The sequence below is a fragment of the Zalophus californianus genome, chromosome 15 (genome assembly GCF_009762305.2).
Source record: "Zalophus californianus isolate mZalCal1 chromosome 15, mZalCal1.pri.v2, whole genome shotgun sequence".
In the NCBI taxonomy this organism is placed as follows: Eukaryota; Metazoa; Chordata; class Mammalia; order Carnivora; family Otariidae; genus Zalophus; species Zalophus californianus.
In genome coordinates, this window is record NC_045609.1 from 70,919,299 (window position 1) to 70,939,649 (window position 20,351).

Below are 20,351 nucleotides of genomic sequence, written 5' to 3' on the forward strand. Positions count from 1 at the left end.
CTTTTGCCAAAATGTTTCTTCCTCCTGACACCAGGAAAGGAAAAAGGTGTAAATCCGTAACAATTAGGAGATAAGTATCTGACGTCATACCTTGCAGGGAAGGAATGCTAGAGCCCATCACTAAAGCCAAGGCAACTGTGTCTCCACCAGTCTCACCTCAACCAGCCGTGGCTCAGAAGAGGCATCTTGGCTTGTTCCTTCCCAGGGTGTTCCCAGGGAAACCAACAGAGCTGGCAAGGGCAGCCTCCACCTTCCTGAGTAGCTTAGTAGCTGCTGAAGATGGGGCTTCCAGGAGAGGGGCTCAGCCTGGACCCCACAAGGCAAGCTAATCAGGGTCAGCGCCAGGATGTGCCCCGCAGGAATCAGAGAGAAATCTGCAGGCTTTCCAGGCCAAGACACCTGACATGGGGGGGGGGGGGGGGGGGAGCTGTCGAACACTGCAGGGGGAAGGGGGAGCAGCCAAACAAGAAAGAGTTTCAGGGCCCATTGTGGGGACATCTGTGAGTGATAATAGAAGTGGAATAATAATAATTCTTCGAGCTCTTTACGGAGCAGTTACCATGACCAAGCACTGACCTAAAGCACCTCATGTTGAATTAACTCATTTCTTTATTAATGTAATTCATTGAGGTACTGCTATTATTAGCCCCACTTTCTTCTAATGTGGAAACTGACGCATTGGTTCTTTGGAACTTTCAGATTCCTTGTATTGGCACTTTTGTTTTTCTTTTTCAATAGAGGACGGAAGGAGGTTGTCCACTTTCTGTTTTGCCAAGTAAGAGAGAGAACATTTCCGATGTCCAAGTAAGGACATTGGAAAAAAACACTGCCATCTACTATCACCATCACATCATAAAATAAGAACGTTTTCACACTAAAGCAGTCAAGTGGACTTAATCTCAGAGAAATAAGGAAGCAACCTGCACAGCTGGTGTGTGGCAGATCCTGGACCCAAATCCGGGCAGTTTGGCTCCAGAAGTGAAGGGAGCTGCTCAGCTTCTGCCCAAACGTAGTTCACGGCTGCCCTGGAGGATAAAAGAGTGAGGGGCCCTCAGCCAGGAGGAAGTGGCGGGGGGCCAGGTGAACAGGGCGGCGAGGCTGCCTCACAATACAGGGGCAGGACCCAGCAGGAATAGGGGACCTCAGGGCACCCAGCAGGAGTGGGGAGGGGGTGGGGGTTCAGCACCTAAAACTGGGGGTTGGGAAGGGGATGCCTTTCCGGCCTGACACCATGATAGTCTGCCTTGTGCTGAGAACTTTACCGGGGCCACATCTGGAGTGGGCCTGGCCTTCTCCCCCAGTGGGCCTGAGCCACCAAATCTGGGTTCTCATAAATCAGGATCATTGTGAGATTAAACGACATCACACATGCAATAAGCATCCAAGACCACAAAAAGTCACCTTGCCTTTTTAAGACTGGAAGTATATCGCTACCCACACCCCATGCAGACAATACTTGGGAGAGATTCCTTTACTACATTTCGTGGATGAAGAGACCTTTAGTCCTTTCCCAGAATCACACCATGAGTCTAGCTAATTCTCCCGCCTGATTTTCTTTTCTGTCAGGTACTCTATTCCAACAGATGCATTAAATTAAATCTTCCACAGACCTGGCATCTTCTTATAGCATATTCCCTCATTTGTATGATAGGTGATGTAAACATAACAAAAAATCATGTGGTCCCAGGTCACTGGGCGAGGGGCAGTCTTGGGTGAGCAGTCCCCAGAGGACAAGGGCCATTCACTTTGTCCCGGAATCCAGTGAGGGATCCAGTGATCATGCCTTTACCTAGAACAGAGAGGCAAAGAGGACAACAGACTGAAGAAAGTTGACAAATATGCTACTGAATAAAAATGAACGTTATCTTAGTAATTTCCTGTGCGTTTACACCAGGCACTAAGAAAAGAGTTGACTTTGGTTAATTAATGTTCCATACTTTCAACAAAATTAACCTGCATACCCAATTACTGTGTCTGTGGAGAAGAATATAAAGATGAAGATGTCAAAGACTCGCCCTTCAAACAACCAAGAAGAATCTGGTAGGGAACGTAAGACACACCAGTTACATAAATAACCACTGTGTTATTGGGGTGTCCCGCAGGGGTAGAAGACAAGCTCGGAGGGGGATTTGAGGTCTTGGTGAAAGTGGGGATGAGAACGGTCTCCACCTCACAGGATTGCTGTGAAGGTCCAACAAAGTGTAGAAGATGCCAGAACAGCACCTGGCCCGGAGTATGTGCCCAGTGGCGTGGCATGGCCATGTCTGTGTCCGTCCTTGACGAGGCTGCCGCCACGAGCACCAGGGACGCCGTCCTGTCAAGGCCTGAGGAGGAATCGCCAGCTGGGTGGGATTGTCTAGCTGTCAGGTACGGAAACTTTCACATTTCTCCGATTGGGACTTTTTCTTTTTAAATCCCGGACAGAGGATTGTCCACTTTTTGTTTTGCCAAGTCAGAGAGAATAATTTCCAAGGAGAGAGGGTATATCGCCAATGTCCAAATAAGGTCACCGGGGAAAAAACCTGCCACCTACCATCACCATCACGCCATAAAACGAAGGACATTTGGGCGCTGAAGCAGTCGAAGGGACACGATGTTGGAGAAACAGCGAGTCCTTTAAATTGAGTCATCTTGTGTTCAGGAACAAAGAAACTTCCAAGCTGCTCTTCTCGAGGCAGCCTCAGCCCAGAGCGCGGGAACCACTGTTCTCCGTGGCCTGTGCGCTGTGGTGTGTTCTCTGATTTTGTCCAACGGATCCCCTTCGCAGCAACCTGTCTGTGAGTGGCCATCTCGCACCGTCACCACGGTGACACTGGCCACTCGGATGAGCCTGAACATTACCACGAAACAAGAATGAGCCTGGGGGTCTGAAGGCCCGGCTGGCCCCCCAGATGGCCGGCCTTGGGCAGGTCCCTGGCCCTCCCAGGCGGTGGAGCCCGCTGTCCGCTCTAGCGGGCGGCAGACCCACCAGGGACTAAGTAGATGATGCCTTTCTGGAGCATCATGACTTCATTCCTTTCAAGTCCTTCAGAAACCCTTTGATTCTATCTGAAAGCCCCATGGCCAGCCAAGCCACTCTCCAGGCCCCTTGCCACGGTCAAATCCATGTTTAAGAATGGTAGTGGCCGTGGCGCCCAGCCTGAAACTTGCTGTACAGCTTTGGAACAGAGAGTGCACGGTAGCTGCAGATCGCTGATCAGAACCCTTCGGCCTTATGCGTGCACGCTGACAGGTCCTTGCTGGCGGCCTTCCCCGGCTAGTCCAGGGCAGTGGGCACACAGCAAATTGTCGCGCGCCGGCATTGCTCTGGTAACGGCCTTTCCTGTCAGGCTTCTGTAATTGATTGCTCACTGTTGACACCCTCAGCTCCCACCGGGCAGGGACTCTGTGTTTCCTTTTTTCCTCAGCAGAACCCGTCTGTGCACGGCGCAGGGACCACTCTGTTCTCCAGCAGACCAGGGCTGGCCTCACCTAGCTTTCAGCTTTCAGACCAGGAGTGAGCAAACCGGGGATGGAAGGCCAAATCTAGCCCGCTGCCTGTTTTTTGTCTGACCCGCGGGATCAAGATCACCTTACATTTTTACATGATGGGAAAAAAATCAAAATAATTCTGTTAACATACGGAAACTAAATGAAATTCAAATTTCTAGTTTCTGACTGGGAAGTTTTCTTTGAACACAGCTATGCTTGCCCGCCCGCGAGGTCTCCGGCTGCCCTGTCGCTATGAAGGGCAAAGCCAGGAGTTGCAACAGAGACCATACAGCCCACAAAGCCGAAACCAGTACTGTCGTGACTTGAACCGTGTTCTCCCCTGACCCCCTGGCCACCCCCCACATTCATATGATGAAGTCCTAACCCCTCCAATAGCGCAGAATGTGACCTTGTTTGGAAATGGGGTCCTTGCTGATGTTACTAATTAAGATGAGGCGTACCAGAGTAGGGTGATCCCCGAATGCAGGATGACTAGTGTCCTTATGGAAAGAGGACATTTGGGCACAGACCCATACCCAGGGAGAGGGCCATGTGAAGATGGAGGCAGAGATCAGGGTGATGCGTCTACAAGCCAAGGAACCTCAAATATTGTCCAGGGAAGCCAGGGAGAGGGGTGGAACCCGTGTTCCCTCACAGCCTGAGGACAAACCAACCTGCCAACACCTTGATCTCCAACTTCGAGCCTCCAGAACTGTGAGACAGTCCGTTTCTGTTATGTAAGCCCCCAGTCTGTGGGCCTTTGTGATGGCAGCTCTAGAAAACTAACACATCTACTCTCTGGTCCTTTACAGAGAGCATTTGCTGATTGCTGTTGGACTAAGTAGAAATTTGGAAGTGGGGTCAAGCTATCTGACCCTCACTCAGGACCTAACCTAGGTGTGCTAGGGCTCAGACCCCCATTCCAATCTCCTGGGTTCCTTGCCGGAGTGTGCTCATTTCTCCACCAAACCTCTCCATCAAAACATATCCTTCCTTGTGCCTTGTGCCCTCAGGGCTCACAGACAACCCACTTCTCCTAAACTTTGGTCAGTAAATGTGGACGACGAATGGTGGATGATGGCTTAGTAAGTTGACCCAGAGGTGACATCTGGCTTGTCCTCCTATTTTAAATGTCTTTTCCCAGAGGTAGGAGTCCTCTGAGACGTGTCCCCTCGGGTCTGCCTCTCGTGTGGCTTTGGGCAGTGCCTGCTCGGTGCCTGAGTGGAAATTCTCATTCTGAAATGAAAGAACCAACAGCTCCAGAAGATTATGAGCCCCATGGCTATGTTCAGAGCTTCCAGGGAACAAGGCTGGGACAGCCCTGTCCTCAGAGGAAGACTTTGTACAGTTCCTAAGTAAATACGTCCGGCAGCCAGGGGACAGTGGATCGAGAACAGTCATCATAAAGGCCAACACAAGATGACCAGGTCCATAGCCCGTCCTGGATCCAAGAATTCCATGTATTTGGGTCCTGGCATTGCCATAACAAAGTACCACCAACTGAGTGGCTAAAACAACAAATGTATTCTTTCCCGGTTCTGGGGGCTTGAAGTCTGAGATCAAGGAGTCAGCAGGGCCATGTTCCTTCCAAGGGCTCTAGAGATGCAACCTTCCTTACCTTTCCCAGATTCTGTGGCCCCAGGCAGTCCTTGGCTCTAGCTACATCTCTAGTCTCTGCTACCAGTCTCACATGGTCTTTTCCCCCCATGTCTTTCTGTGTCTTGTCTTCTTATAAGGACACCAGTCATTGGATCTAGGCCCCACCGTACCTCAAGATGATTTTATCTCCAGATCCTTGACAGATTACATCTGCAGAGACCCTGCTTCCAAACAAGGTCCCATCCCGAGGTTCCAGGTGGACCTGAATGGGGTGGGGTTGGAAGGGACACCGTTCACCTCAGTACAGTCAGTATGGTTGACAGTGAAAGAAGCCTCAACCAAACTTGCTCAAATCCAAAGGGAATGTTTGGCTCCTCTAACTGGGAAGTTTAAATGTGACTCTTCAGGTTTCAGGCACATAGCAGGATCCAAGGGTCCAAAGAATGCTTTTAGGAATCCATCTCTTTTCTTCTTCATCTCTGGACTCTGTGTTCCTCTGTGTTGGTGTCCTTCGGGCAGGTTCCCGTCCTGCATGGTGAGAAGAATGCCCTGTAGGTGTTCTAGGCTTCCATTGTCCCTACAGTCAATCCCAGTAAAGAGAGGACCTCTTTCTTGATTTTCCAGGAAAAAAAGTCCCTGGAGGTCTCTCTCTTGCTTGGGTGGCATGCCACTTCCTTAACAAACACTTGTGCAAGGGATAGGAAGCTGTCATTAGCTGAGCCTGCCTGGGTGCTATGTCTTCCTGTGGAATCAGGGAAGGGGGTCAGCCCTACCTGACTCCTGGGGTGAGGCTGAGGATTCTTCCCAAAGGTGCGGGACACAGAAGACCCCAGATGGGCATTATCAGGGGGCATAACAGCCATACAACTCTCGCTCAGAGGCAACCATGTATCAGGCTTGGAAATAATGCTTCCAACTAAAGTTAGTGTTAGAGGCTGATGACAATGAACCATTTCCCCTATTCCTGTTTTCATTTCTTTCTGGTGAATACTAACATTGAAGTTGACAGAGAACTTGGAGAGCCTTTCCCTTGGCCCTTGTTTTGGGGAACTTCCCAGAGAAACATGGGTATACACTCCCTTGCACAGTTTACCCCATGCTCTCATGATTGCTAATTGTTCTGCCAGTTGTTACTGTTCTGTCAGACCCCAGAGGTGGGGCATCATTATTCAGGCCTGCTTCGCCAGGCAGGAAAGCGTGTGTAGGACGGGGCGCTGAACCTATGGAGTGTCGCGCACTCTCCAGCTAATGAATGCAGGCTTGTAAAAGCTTCTGGACACTGCTGGCATCCTTAATGGGAGGGTGGCTGATAGCTAACTCCTAGAGCCGTGCTTGTCTACAAGCAGCCCTTAGAAAGCAGGAAACATACTACATGAACCTTCAGGGGAGCATATGGAGCTAGAGTCTCTTGTTCGTGCATTCAGCAAGCATTTTTTTGAGAACATCCATGCCAAGCTCTGTTTGAGACACTAGGAATACAAAAGACAAAGGAGAGTCAGACCCTAGAAGGTCTACTTTTTACTGGAGAATCCTGCACAGAAACAGAAAATCATTAAAGAACTGTGCGGTAAGGGATGCACAGGGAAGTACGAATGGGAGAAGGGCACAGGCAGGAAATTCTTTGTGGAAGTCATGCAGAGAATATGCTGTAGATCGAGGACTTGGTTTTGGAATTAGGGCAAATCAACATAAAAATGCTTTTAGGTCTCAACTAACAGAAGACCTGACTCAAACTGACTCGAAAAATTAAGTTAATTTATCTTCTCATATAACTCTTGAGTCCAGAGGAAGGGTGGTTTGATGTAGAGTTTCACCATGTTTTCAGGACCAGGGTTCCATTTCTCTGCCAGTCTTTTGACTGTGCTGTCCTCCACGGGTCAGCTTCTTCCTTAGGCTGGCTTCCCTTATGGAAACAAAATGGCTGCAGCAGATCCAGGACTAACACCCACACACCAGACAATCCGGATGACCCAGCATTTGAAGCAAAGCTTCTGAGAGTCACTCTGCTGGACTGGCTGAAGTCACATGCCTTCATCTCATCTCATGAAGCCATATTTCATTGCCTTACTACAAGTCGGCTGTGAGTCCAGGGGAGTCTCCAGGGCACCGATGCTCCCTCCATGTGATGATGCAGGGATCCAGGCAGAAGCAGTCTCCCCTGTCTCGTGACTGCACTCCTGGGACATAACAGCCTCCTGAATGGGACCAGCAAGAGAAGAGCCAGCCGGGGAGGCCAACACTGGAAGTCAAATTCCTCCACCTGGAACGGAAGTGGCAGCCAGGGCCCCTGCTCACATTTCACTAACGCAAGTCACGTGGCCACGCCTCACATCAAGGGACAGGTGAGAGCTATCTGTGCCTAGAAGTCAAGGAGAACCCGGTGCTGGCGGATGCTGGGGACGCCTCCCGCGAATTCCTGGGCTTCTCCAGCAGGTGCCCTGCCTGCCTGCTCCACTGGAACCAGTCTCCTCCGATTCCGCCGCCACACGCAGGAGCTTGTTTCCAGAGGGGGAGGAGACTGGCAATGGAAAGATTAGCCGCTCCCAGGGTTCCACGCGGGGATCAGTATTTTCAATAGTACTTTATGAGTTCAGCCTCAAAGTAAATGGTTAATTCATCTTGTATCAACAGCACTGTGATTCATAATGTAAACTTGGAGAATCCTTGATGTTTCGGGCCCACATTCCTTTTAATTTGGCTCTGCATTCTTTTAAAGCCACAGTGTGCTCACTTAATAGAATGCAGCATGCAAATGCACAAGCTTTTGCCCGGAGGCAATTTAGCCTGGCTGTTTCAATGGATGTCTTCTTTCAAGTGTATATTCTTTCTTAAATTATTTACTGAGTAAACACACTTTGCATTTTCAAAAGGGAGATTAAGACAGCTTGCTGCAGACCTAGTTGAACTAAAGCCCCCTCTGCCCAAAGTTAGAAAGAAGTTACTTTGGGTTTCCCAAAGTTCCTTCTCTGGCTCACTCGCTGGGAACCCCTCTCCTGGCTTGTTTTTCTGATGCCCGGTGGACTCTGCATTCCTTTCTGCTCTCCCTACCGTGATACCTGCTGGCAGCCCCTGGCTGGGACTATCCTCCAGGCTCCCTTGCCGATGGGGCCCGCCAGTGCCAGGCTTTTTGTCCCCTGCTCCTATCCATTCAAGGGCCACAGCAGCTCCCTTTTCTGGTCCTTAGAGGCACCATATCAACCCAACATCTTTGAGGTGCAAAGCTGGGGTGCTGGGCTGAGTCATCCAACTCTGTCTGCTCCAATTCTCTTTCCCCCCACTCCGTACCCTCTGTCCTAAATATCTGCCCATCCTTGCTTCGAAAGCAAGTGCCCTCTCCTGCCGACCTACTCCACCGCGTGCCCCGTTTCCATGAGGACCGTTCCTCCTCTTGCCTTCAGAGAGAAGACCCAGTAGTGCTTTGAGAAGGCATATGGCGTGAAGTTTCATCTTTGGGGGGTTCACTTCAACTTTTAACTTCAGCCTTACCTACACAGGCTCCCTGAGATTTTCCTGCAAATTGGGTTTACACAGAAGTCTTCTCCATTCACCCTGGAATGGAACGATTAGAATGACAGGAGCCGCATTCTTTCATTATCCTCCTGTGGGTGGGTCTCTCTCGAATAGTGTGTGTCAGCAACTGTGCCTTGTGTTCTACGTGCTGGGGCTGCAAAGGGGAAGAACACTCTAGGCTCTGGACGCACCAAGGAGGGAATGGACTCTTTGGTCTTCCTGAATGTCTGTGAGCTAGCGGAGAGGTCAGGCTGTCCTGGGATCGGTGATGTGCTGAGTGAATGACGGATAGGAGCTGTTAAGAATGATCGTGGGTGAAGCACAACCCCTCTTTGCCTTGCGATGCGAGAAGCCCAATTAGGAAGGCCAGAGAAGAGCTGAGGACTTAGGGATTCCTGTGTATTCATTTTTCTAACCATGCTTCAGATTAAACAAGTAACACCCGCAGTTAATCCTTTATAAATTAGCATCATGGATGCCTTGGGGCCCTCAACCCACAAATAAAATGGTTGTCAACCAAGAGACACACTACCGTATATTACTTAAGGCAGAATTTTAAAGAGTTTTCATGCTTTTAATCTGTTTCACTGCTGAGTTTCAATTTTGCTGATTTCCTTTGCAAGTCTGACGCGGACGGCTGTGGTAAATAGAGATTGTGACAGTGACTTGGGCAAACGGGATGTGTCGAGTCTGTTCTGAAGACTTATGCCCCTTCCAGAGAAAAGGGGGAAAATCAATTTGGGTTTTAAATCCAGCCACCAAGTAGCACTGATCAGTGTTCATAATTAGCCTCACTTTAACAAGCCATGAAGTCCTGTTTTTATTTATTTATTTTGGGGACTGAGAATCTCCCTGCCTCCTGAGTAAATATGGCCTGTTAAGTCTGAATTAGCTGTCATTGCAGAAGAATTAATGTCAGGGCGCAGCCTTTCTAGTGGGGAAGGGAGGAAATAAAGGAGACAGATCTTAGTTGAGCCTTACGTGATAAATGAGGACCGAGCAGATCATTCATCTCCTTCGAGGAAAGTGGACACAGGCACTAGAGCAGTTTTGCGGAAGACGTATCAGCAAATGTGATCATTTTGTAACCTGTCAGGAGGAGAGGGAGCTAGTCCTTCCAAGGGGCCACAGGGGAGTGCGCTTGTCTGATGCGACCGTCTCCATCCATCCATCGAGGTTGGGAAAGGAAGGGGGTGGGCGAGGAGGACTCCAGCTGAAGCCCCAAGGACGTCATCTTCCTTCCGAGAAAGAAGCTCATCCAGAACCTAGAAAAGGCTGCCAACACCCTGCAGAGATTTCTTCGCAGAGATACGAAATAGGAGGGCAAGGTCTCTGTTAGACTAAGACAGCGGACCTTTTCCTGCTTGGTATTTGCAGGATGGGCGGATGGGGTTTGCGGTGTGGCGTTAGGCACCTGGACACCCGGCCGGGCCCCCAGCCCCTCGATCCTCGCTGTGCGGCTGGTCCTGCGGAGGAGCGTGGGCGAGGCCTCTTGACCTGGGTTCCCTTTGACAGTCTCAGCAAGGCATTCCGGGGTTCGACGTCTTGGCTCAGAGCGAGCCAACACCTGAGGAGGCAACTTCATGGGAGACCCTCTGCGGGCATCTCGGAGCACGTGTCTCCAGTCTGGTTCTCCTCCTGACTTCCCAGTTTCCCAGCAGCATTTGGCAGAGCCCGAGCTGAGGGGGCTGGAACCCCCAGAGGTGGGGTCCCACCAACCCAAGCACGTGAGGCACTCAGGGACTTTGTGTCATTTCTCATTTCCATCTTTGTGGGGGGGGGGGCGGTTACGGAGCAAATACAACGTTTGCTCCTGGTGTAACAGAGCAGGGAGCCCCAGTGACAGATGACGGTTTCACAGCCTGAGCGGCAAGGTTGACACTTGCTTCTTAATCCTCTCCTTTTCTTCCTAAATCTCTTTTACTTTTTCCCCAGTATTTTTGTACAGGTAAGTACCTTACTGACATATGTTTCCTTGGAGTCTTTTACTTTACCAGGAAACGCTGCAAAAAAAAAACGAGGCTTGTCTCGAATTTTAAATTAAAAAGAGAAGCTCGCATGGGGCCCTTGATCACTTACAGATTACTACATGGTACCCCAAGCCCAGAAAGCCATTGGATTTGCTTTCGCTTTGCAGCAAGCATTTCTCCGGGTGCCGTGTGACAGTCACGGTGGAGTTGCTCATTTCCTCGTGGATCGTTTTAGAACCAAAAGCTCCTGTGCACGTGCACACTCACATACACACACCCACGTGCATGCAAACACAAGCCCCACACTGGGCTCCCTACCCCCACCTGTGAAGCCATCATTTGATTAGCCAGCTTGGTCTTGGATGGTCTTTGTCAGAAAACCCTTCGTGTATCTATGTGATTTTTTTTTTCCTCTGCTCTTTCCTAGAATCATCCAGAACCGCATCCTGGTCGTCATCTTGGCCATCATCCTGGTCGTCACCATCCTGATGGCGATCACTTTTTCTGTCAGAAGACACTGATGGATCTGCTCTTCCCTGATAAACAGCAACAACGGCGCGTTCTGAGTAATTAAGACAAAATGGTCACATGAATCATTCTTTTGCGCTGACAGGCCCTGAATGACCCTCCCTCCTTTCACCCCTGTTCAGCTCAAGTGCAAAGGGTGTAAAAATATTTTCTATTCCTGTTTGCATGTGGGTCGGTTTCCTTTTCTAGGCCTGTCTTCACCCAGATTTGTTTTTTGTAGGGGAAGGTGAATGTTTATTTGCCTTTTGGTGATTTCATCTCCTAACCAAAATAGCCTTGGTGACATTCTTCCTTGCCCTGTGGACATGTCAGGGGTCACGGTTTGGGATAGGGTATGATGAGTCAGCCGTGGGGCATCTGATGGGCTGTGCTGTTTGTCACACGTCTCTTGTCACCAAATTGCCCTTCTGTGATGTCCAAGGATAAAAATGCAGAGAAAAACAGGGGCCAGAGCCAGTGACTGGCTCCAGCAAACCAGCTCTGTTCTACCCAGGCATACTGAAGATAGTCTGCCTACCTGAGTGCTTTCACTGAAAAGGTGGATATTTAATGTCAGTTGTGCAGGAAATTGACTTAGCACTTTCTCTGTTTTTCTATGCATATATATATATATATATGCATATATATATATATTTTTTTTTTTTACAGCCAAGAATATTTTTGCTGAGCCTGCCCAAGATCCACTTTCACAACTTTGATTACTGGCTACATGAAATATTTCCTTACCTTCCCCAAATCCCATAGTCTCCAGAATTTGCTGGCAAAGTGAGCCCTGGCACGGTATTTAATTGTGACCTCCTCTCCCCCGACCTGTGTAAGCATCTCGGTATCCTTTCGGTTTTTATATCTGCACTGCCAAAAGCAGCCCTCATACAAGCAAAAGGTCTGACAAGGCTCTCTCCACATCCATTCCAGTATGTAAGAGAACATGAATATTTCAGGAAGAGCAAGAACATGAGTCCATCAGTGTGAAATTTCAAATGTGATTATAAATATGGTAGAGTCCTATACGATGATCCACTAGAAATAAACTTCATGGAAAATGTTCACTAACCTCCTTTCAAAGAATAAGGGGTTGCAGCGTATTACAAAGGACGGCTTGGATTTTCTACAAAAAAAAATGTTAGCACAGCCTTCCTGAGTTCACTGTGTATTCAAACCTCTGACGTGCTTTGTGATTTCCTTTGGTTTCTTTCTGTCCGAGGTAACCGGGAATTGCGTTCAAAATGAGTTCATTTATGATCAGGCTTAAAGTTGCCCCAAGCTGAGGTCATTTTCCCCCTAGTCATAAAGCAAAATGTGTTTTTCTTAAGACTTCATAGGCACTTCCAAGGTCCGTACTATCTTTTGAATGTAATCGGGAGCTTTGAATCCTTGAAAAGCAAACCTGTTCTCTTCATAAAAAATGCTAACCACCTGTGCCTGTAGATCGAGATCACCTGGCTGCAGCACTTTATTTTTATGTTTTTCTTCCCCCCAACTCAGAAAAGAACCGTTATGGTTTAGAGAGGAAATGCAGAATGGCAAAATCCACCAGAGAAATCGCACTTAAGCGAAACAGGCCAGGGCCTGCATGTGTCCAGATAAATCATTTAGTATTGTGTACATAAAGCTGTAGCCTTTACCTCGCAGGGATGGTATGGGATTTTGGCCGAGCAAAGTAGGACAGTGAAGGGGTGGGAAGGCAGTGCTAATTTTCCTATCAGCTGAAGGGATCTATCTCAGCAAGATTCTTTTATTCCGATAACGGAATTCTGTACATGCTGAACACATTGGAGAAACCATTAAAAAGGAGGAAACAAACAACCAACCTCTTTCTTGTTCTGAAACACGAATGGCGGGGAAGTATTACACCAGCCTCTCGGGTAGCTGCTTTTGGAACTGTTGATCTTAGCCAAAGTGTATAAGCAGCTCTCTACCTACACCTCATGCCTCTTCCCCAGGCCACCCAGCAAGCCAGGTCGATCTGATCATCTACACCAGCGCGCTGACTCCTAAATATTTCAGTAAAACCCTGTGATCGTGTTGAAGTAGATGAAATGGGGAGGGAATGCACTGCTCACCCCTTAATGGCTTTTTTCTTGCTAGTTCTATCTCTTTGTCGGCTCTTGCCTGAGATTTTGCCCCAATTCAGCCTCGAGAGTGAGAGGATCGGAACAGGTAACCCTTGGCCTGATAGCCCCATCCAACCCACCTTGAGAAGGGACCCGGACAGTGGGTGCTTTGCAAGAAGCTGCTCTGAGGTCCCCCGAAGCCCTGCATGGCCCTCCCGGGTGCTGGAGGAGAAATGCACAGGAGCCCCAGGGGAGACGCGGTTTTCTCCCCACTTCGCTGTTCCACCAGGGAAGGGGGAAAGCCCACCGAGGCGAAGCAGGTCCTAGATCTGTGAAAGGTTCTAGGAACTTAACCCGTAGACTTCGATGGAGGACTGTATTTCTACGGTTGGGCACCTGTGCTAAAAACGATGTTCAGAAGGAAGGTGGGATGGTGGGGGGCGGGGGGGGTGAAGGCGAGGACACGGAGAAAGACGAGGAGGAGGAAGCCCTTGCCATCTAAAATTCATGCAGACTAAACAGTTTCCCCAACCGAATAAATACAGCGGATGCTACCCTGCTCCGGAATCAAAAGCAATTTAATTAAAGTCTCTTAAGTTGTAAAGAGTTTTAAATGTTCCGTGTTGAAGGCGAATGCCTGCAGATGCACTGGGCTTGACGTCAGCTGCCAGGCCTGGGCTGGGAGGCCATTTGCTATTCTGTTTAAGGCAGGCTGGATTGTCTTATTTTGGAACCAGCTTGGTGGGGGGTTTGCTTTGCTACTGCTTCTGAGCCCTGAGCTTCAAAGGCTGAAATTAATGGTGAACAAAATTGTGCGGCTCTGGCCGTCCCATGCGGGGCAAGCCCATTGAGGGTTATCATTAAGTAAGGAAATAAAGAGGGGGAAAAAAGCCTGCCTGTTCCAAAAACCTCATCAGATAATGACCTCAGTGATTGGATTTTCATTACCAAACAGCATCCAGAGATTATCCACCCCGTAGAAGAAGGGAAGGGGGTGGAAAGAAAGAAAGGAAAGCAACTGTCTTTCTCTCCCTCTCTCCTCTTTTTTTTTTTTTTTTTTTTTGCACATCTTTTCTTTAAAACTGTCAGATCATTTCAGTATTTCAAATCCGAGGAAAACAGCCTGCCTGCTGCTGTATTTGAAGTTGTAATGGTGTCAAAAAGTCACGACTGACTGACAGCCGTCAGTCCCAGAGGGGCTCATTAAATCATAAAAACTTGACAAGGAAATAATTGCGCATCGCCAGCAACTTGGCGCCTGTTTAGACGGTTTTATTTTCTTTCCTTATTAGTCCCCGCCATTACGTTCATTAACAAATTGCATTAAACAACTGTTAAGGGCTAATGACTTGTTTATTGCTTTTTATTATTATTATTATTTAAACATTAGCTGTGTCAGGTGGTACCCGAGCAGCCTCTTGCCATCATCTGACTGAATATTTTTCCACTCCCGAGCTCTGGGTACTGTTGGAATATGAAATAGATTATTCATTACTCTCCTCTTTGCCACTGATTTGATTTCATGTAGCGTCTTCCACAGAGAAAGATGAAAACTTGTCAAAAATAGGTTATATCTTATTCGACGGGGCAACACTGGCACCAGGTACAGGCACACTTTAATATTTAATTAAGGTTGATGTTAACCCCTTTAAATGACTTTAGCTGGAAGTTCTATTCAAATGCAGAAGAGAAAAATAATTGTTCTTAATTTGCAACCTGTTCAGCAGGCATTCTTCATGGAGTTAGCTGGAAATTTAGAGCCGAATTTTTAAATAATGAAATTTCCCATCATAAATATTTATAGCCGTTTGTCTACGTAGTTGAGAATTAACTACAAGCAGTGATTTCCTTGTCTCTTTGGTTTGAACTGCTAGCCTAGTGGGGCACTCGGTGCTTGGGAGTGGAGGTGGCTTTCCTGGGAGAATTGCAAATCCAGAGCCAAGGACGGTTGGTTGGTTGTGGCTGGGGCTGGTTTCAAAGGAACCTCTGTGAGTCCCCTGTCTCTGGTCCACTTGTCTCCTCCAGTAGCTGAGTGTGTGGTTGGAGGACTGTGGTCTGGAGAGTGAGTAGGGATTTCTTAAAGGAACACTTGTGCATCCAGTCGGCTGGTGTGCAGAGTGTGCGATGGGGCGTCTCTGTGTAGTCAGTGAGCTCATTGCAAACAGTGCTTCCCTAAGAGACAATAGGAGCGATGCTTTGCTGGGATTGACCTTCTATCTTTTTTCCTTTCTGTGACTTGCCGTTGGTGAAATCATCAGCTTTTCCATGGGCTCTGAGCTTTAAGGGGAAAAGCTCCATCATCATCGTCGTCGTCATCGTCATTCGGGGTCTGAGGTCAGTGGCATTCTCCATGCCCGAACGGCTGGCTGCATCTGGTCTCCTTGTTTGATCCGATGAGTTTCACAGAGCCCATGGAAGCTACTCTCAGAGGCCTGGTCCACTGGTACTGCAGGGCTGGGGTGTTCCGGTCAATAACAGGGAACGAGGAGTACCCCTCGCCAACCTGCTTTACTCCCACCCACCCGTCCCCAGAAAGACAGACCCCTCGGGCAGCCACCCGATGGATGTGAAGGGGAGAGATGGCGCATGTCCCTTGCTCAGCCACCATCTCTCAGCATCACCCCCTGCCCCCAAGGACAGATGGTCCCAGCAGGAGCTGTGGCATAGGAGGGGCGGGTCCAGCAGGTGGGAGCCAAGCGAGGCCTGCCCTAAGCTTCAGAGATCACCAAGGGCATAGAAATGGTCCACGCACCGGGGTCTAAGGGGTCTCAGGTCTCCATCTCAGTCTGTTCCAAATTAGCCACGTGACAACTTACCGCCTTTAGAACGGACTCCACACCTCAGCGAAAGATAGGCTCAGAGTCATTTTTCCAAAAGGAAGGAAGGCTTTGTGGTAAACCATCCCCAGTCTGACTCCCAGAGACACTGGTTGCCTGAGATGAGCCACCCACCCTCAAACTTGACCTCATCCTATGCTATAATTCACTAACCTTAAGCCAAATCCAGGAAACACTCTTGTTTAGATGGCTTTGCCTGCAGCTCATTGGGCTCAAACCAGTAGTGTCTGCCAGGGGCCATCCACATCTTGTGACTTGTGGTCACAAGTCTAAGGTGGCCCTTAGACACGATGTTAGCCCTTTAAAAATGGGGCAGAGGACTGTGTGGCCAGCTCAGAGAAGTTCTTAAAGCCACAGGATGCTCCCCAAGAAAGGAGACCTTGCAGGGTAGCCAAGAGCTGCCAGGTGCAGGCAGGAGAATAGTGTATGTGATCGGAGCCAAGGCCGGATGTAGGGTCCTCTTCTGTTGTAGAGGAGCGAAGACCCAGGGAATGCTAAGAGAGACTGCCCGTGTCCATTAGGATTCTAGGTCAGTAATGAGGTGAATGTTCCAAAGCCCGCTTACCAGAGGCAAGTTGGGCAAAAACAAGATGGTGGTGCAACCCCCAAGTGACAGGACAAGTGGGTTGGGAATGTGTGAGGAGGCGGGGAATAGGTGGTGTATAGGTTAGGGCTGGATTCCCAGAACAAGGCGACAGGAAGTGACAAGTGGGGTTCATCCCAGGAGATAGGTAAGAGAGCAGGGCACTGGCGTTAGGCCCCACTTGGTGCCACCCTGGGCCCATTATTGGCCTCCTTCAGGAGGCGTCAAAGGTGGGGAGAGACAGGGTGCCTGTCTCCCGGGACCCCCGGCCCAAATCCCACACAGCCTCTGTTGTCATGCCTCAAGGAGCTCCCAGCATGCTGTGGGAGAAGCACTTCCTCATCCTGAATCACCTCATTACTCGTGCTACATAAATAACGAAGGCATCACAGAGAGAGGGGGAAATGCCAAGCAGCAGAGCTCTAGACTGTGATTCTGTGAACTCGTGCACCCCCTCCTTCCCTTCATCCAAACAAGGCCCTTTGGCGTGAATAATAGCTCAGCGGCCCCGAAGCCCGTATTGATCCACCGCGCACACGGCTCCACTGAGAGCTGCCTGGACTTTTCCTGGGGGCAGGACAGCACCGTTCAGCGCAGCCCCCTCCTTCCCCCACCCCTCAGCTTCCCCAGGTGTGCTCAGGAGGGGACAGTACTGGGGGGGGGGGGCGGGCAAGGCCCTTCTCCAGCTCAGTGCTGCTTTGTTGCCTCAACTTTTTTGTTTTTAACTTCTTTTGCCAAGAAAAGTACCTGAGTTGGATAGAAATGTCTTTTGCATGATGAGGCCCCACAGAATGAAATACATCCTCAGGCTCCGGCTTCTCTCCAGAAGGTTCTGCCAAAGACCCAGGCCACAGAGGCACCCTCCGCTGACACTCATGGAGGCCCCCGCGTGCCCGGCACTGGGCTAAGCACCTCGGCAATGCTGTACTGCGTGTGCCTGTTAATTTTCCATCTTAACACCGTCAGAGAGAGAGGAGCCGAGAATGTGGCCAAATCCGTCATGTTTTTGGGGAATGGGGTTGTTGTTAAATTCAGTAGAGAAGCCTCAGCCATAGGATGCTAAATGCACAGGGCCTGAAGCCCGCCAGCCCCACACCCTGAGGCTCCAAACACACTATCCCCTTCCATGGTCCCATGTCTTTTGGACACAGGAGGTGACCCAGGCCTTGGTCCTCTGAGGCACGTGCAATTGTAAGACGAGCCAGGTCTCTGCACAGGAACACCGGTAAGCTGGCGAATCCCACCAGCTGAAATCCCACCTCTAAAGGTCCAGTCCTTTGGTGGGTGACCTTGAGCCCTGGCAAAATGCAGATTCTTCTTCCCCTGGTCAGCTTCAGTCCCATCGACAACTGATCCCTCCGGGTGAACTGTCTACCCCTTTCCTGAGGGCAGATTTAGGGGAGGCAAGACCCACCATGGCAAGGAGCAGTCAGTGGTCTTTGGGAGAAGGGGCCAGAAGGGAAGGAGACCTTGGTTGCCTGGGACCAGCTCCCTGGTGGTTTCTCCTGGAATCAGCTGCCCTTTTGGGTAAGGAATGGGTTACCGGGGGGCACAGCCTTGCCGGGGAAGCCCACACACACCCTGGCCCCTGGGCCCAGGACCACTCAGGTCAGAGAACACATGGGCTCGGCCAAGGCAAGATAACTGGGTGAGGTTCCCCTGGTACGTCCCACAGCAGTGGCCTTGCTGAGGAGGAGGAGGAGGAGGAGAGAAGGCAGGAAGGTGGGGGGTGAGGGGGACTAGCTAGGAGAGTAGACAGTGCGTTCCAGCCATTGGCTCTGCTTGGGGAGCTCCTGCTCCAGCCCGCTCCCCTCCCGACCATGCTGAGGTGGGGAGGCCAAGGCATTTGGGGAAGAGACCAAACCTGATGACTTATGCCCCGGGGCAGCCCCTCCTCACACTGCCCCATCCAGGGCTTTCAGCACAGCAGGGACCTCGTGGCACTCAGAGACTGTCTCTGCTTGATTCCTGTCTCCTCCTCCTCCAGGCACCCCGCCCCCCATCCCCCCACCAAGAAACTCCAGAGTGAGGAGAGCTAGGGGCTTCATGGGCTCATCGTCGTCCCGGAGAGGACTTCTAAACAACCACGCCTTTCCCTGTCTGAAGCATGAGAGGAATAATCGGATTTTATTCATCTAGTCAAAAAACACTTATTGGCTCTCCACCATCTCCAGGCCCCAAAGACACGTGGTGAAGAAGCGAGGTGCGAAAGCAAGCACGACAGCCCCACAGCCCTGGGGCTGCAGGTGGGACAGCTGTTTTCGTCCCCGGTCACTCTCAGGGGGCTGGAAATCCTGCGGCACTGCCCACGGCCCTGCCACCCCACCGCGGCCCCCAAGGTCAAAGCCCCACCTCCACGCACCCTTGCCACGCCTCCAGTGCTGTGTGTGCCTTCCTCCTTGCGGTTCCCACGACGACATGTGCAAAATGGCCCCGATGGAGTAGAGTAGACTCGACATTTTGCCTGCAAGTGGCTGAGTCCCCATGAGCACTGGCTCCGCATCCAGGGCCAGCTCCAGAGAGGCAGGGGACAGGAATGGGCACCCTTTAGATTGGGACTGACTTAGAGGATTTTTTTTTTCCTTTTTTTTCTTTTTTCTTTCTTCCTTTTTTTCTGCTTATTAAATGATAAAGGTTCAACTTGGCAGGCAATCAGAAACCCAAAATATCATAAAAGGGAAAAAAGTTGCCGAGTGGCTAAGAGGTGCACCACGGGAGTGTCACTGGGCTCGGCGGCGAGGTGAATTGCTGAACGATGGAGCAGGAGACGTTTTTCAAAGGCTTCTCTCTCCTTCTTCTCTCTGTCCCCCATGCAGAAAGGGGAAAATAGAAGCAGAGTCCAGATTTGGGCACGAGGCTGATGGGTCACCCTCCCCCACCACCAGCCCCCAGACAGTGGAGAAACTTTGATCCGGGGACGGGAGGAGCCTGGGCATCCCGGCAAAGCCTGCCGCAGGGCACTGGCCTCCGAATGGGCCTCCCCGAGCTCCCGTGGGGGGAGACAAAACCCACAGAGCCAGGGAGAGCGGGGTTGGAAGGGAGAAATGTGGGACCCGCGTCCTTTGAACTCTGGGCTGGCCACCTTGATGACGGTTTGGATGGCAAAAGCCAACCAAGTGGATGGGCTCAGATTCACGGAACCATCTAGCTGCACAGGCTTTAGGGACCATTTTGGCCAAACTGCTTGTTCCCATGGGGAGATGGGGCACAGAGAGGGAATGAGTCTTTGCTCGAGAGCACCCAGCAAATGGGTGGCGGAGCCAGGAATGGACTCCAGGTCTTCAGCCTCTACTCAGGCTTCTCCCCTCTGCACAAGGAGATGTAATTCAGACAGCACCACATTCTGGACGCCACGGCCCAGCCACGGGGCCTCTTTGTTAGTGCTGGCCTTCACACCACGGGGCTAACGTTCCTCCATTACATTCTTTTTAAACCCCAACATGCACAGAAAAACTTGGTTCCATCCCCGTTGGCTGTGATCATTTTTTCCCTGAATGTCAGATCTTTTCTCTCTTGAGGAACTGACAGAGGACACCCTGGGTGTCCCCTCAGCTGAGCTACTAGCATCCCCAGGGAAAGGCATTTTCGTGCTCAAGTCCACCATCACTAGCAAAAGAATCTAGTGAGAAACAATTAAGTGAGAATTGGAGTCCCCCTCCCCTGATGCTGAGCCCAGAGGCCTCTGGGAAACACCTCAGCTGCTGATGCTAAGGGGACGCTGCTTTCGAGCTGGGGGAGGCCCTGACACGCTCCAGGTTCTGGCGGCTGTGGTGGCCGTGTATGCACACCCAGGAACAGC

General features: G+C 50.4%; 1 protein-coding gene across 2 annotated transcripts in view; it reads left to right on the forward strand.

The window, feature by feature from the left end:
* The window catches only part of VTI1A (vesicle transport through interaction with t-SNAREs 1A), a 351,162-nt gene extending 332,347 nt beyond the window's left edge, over positions 1-18,815 (forward strand). For both annotated transcript variants that reach the window (XM_027588330.2, XM_027588319.2), the window contains exon 8: positions 10,978-18,815. Coding sequence is in view for 1 of the 2 variants with exons in the window: in XM_027588319.2 (XP_027444120.1) it covers positions 10,978-11,071 (94 nt within the window). In the remaining variant the exon portion in view is untranslated. The remainder of the gene's footprint in view (positions 1-10,977) is intronic.
* The last annotated feature ends 1,536 nt before the right edge of the window (positions 18,816-20,351 follow it).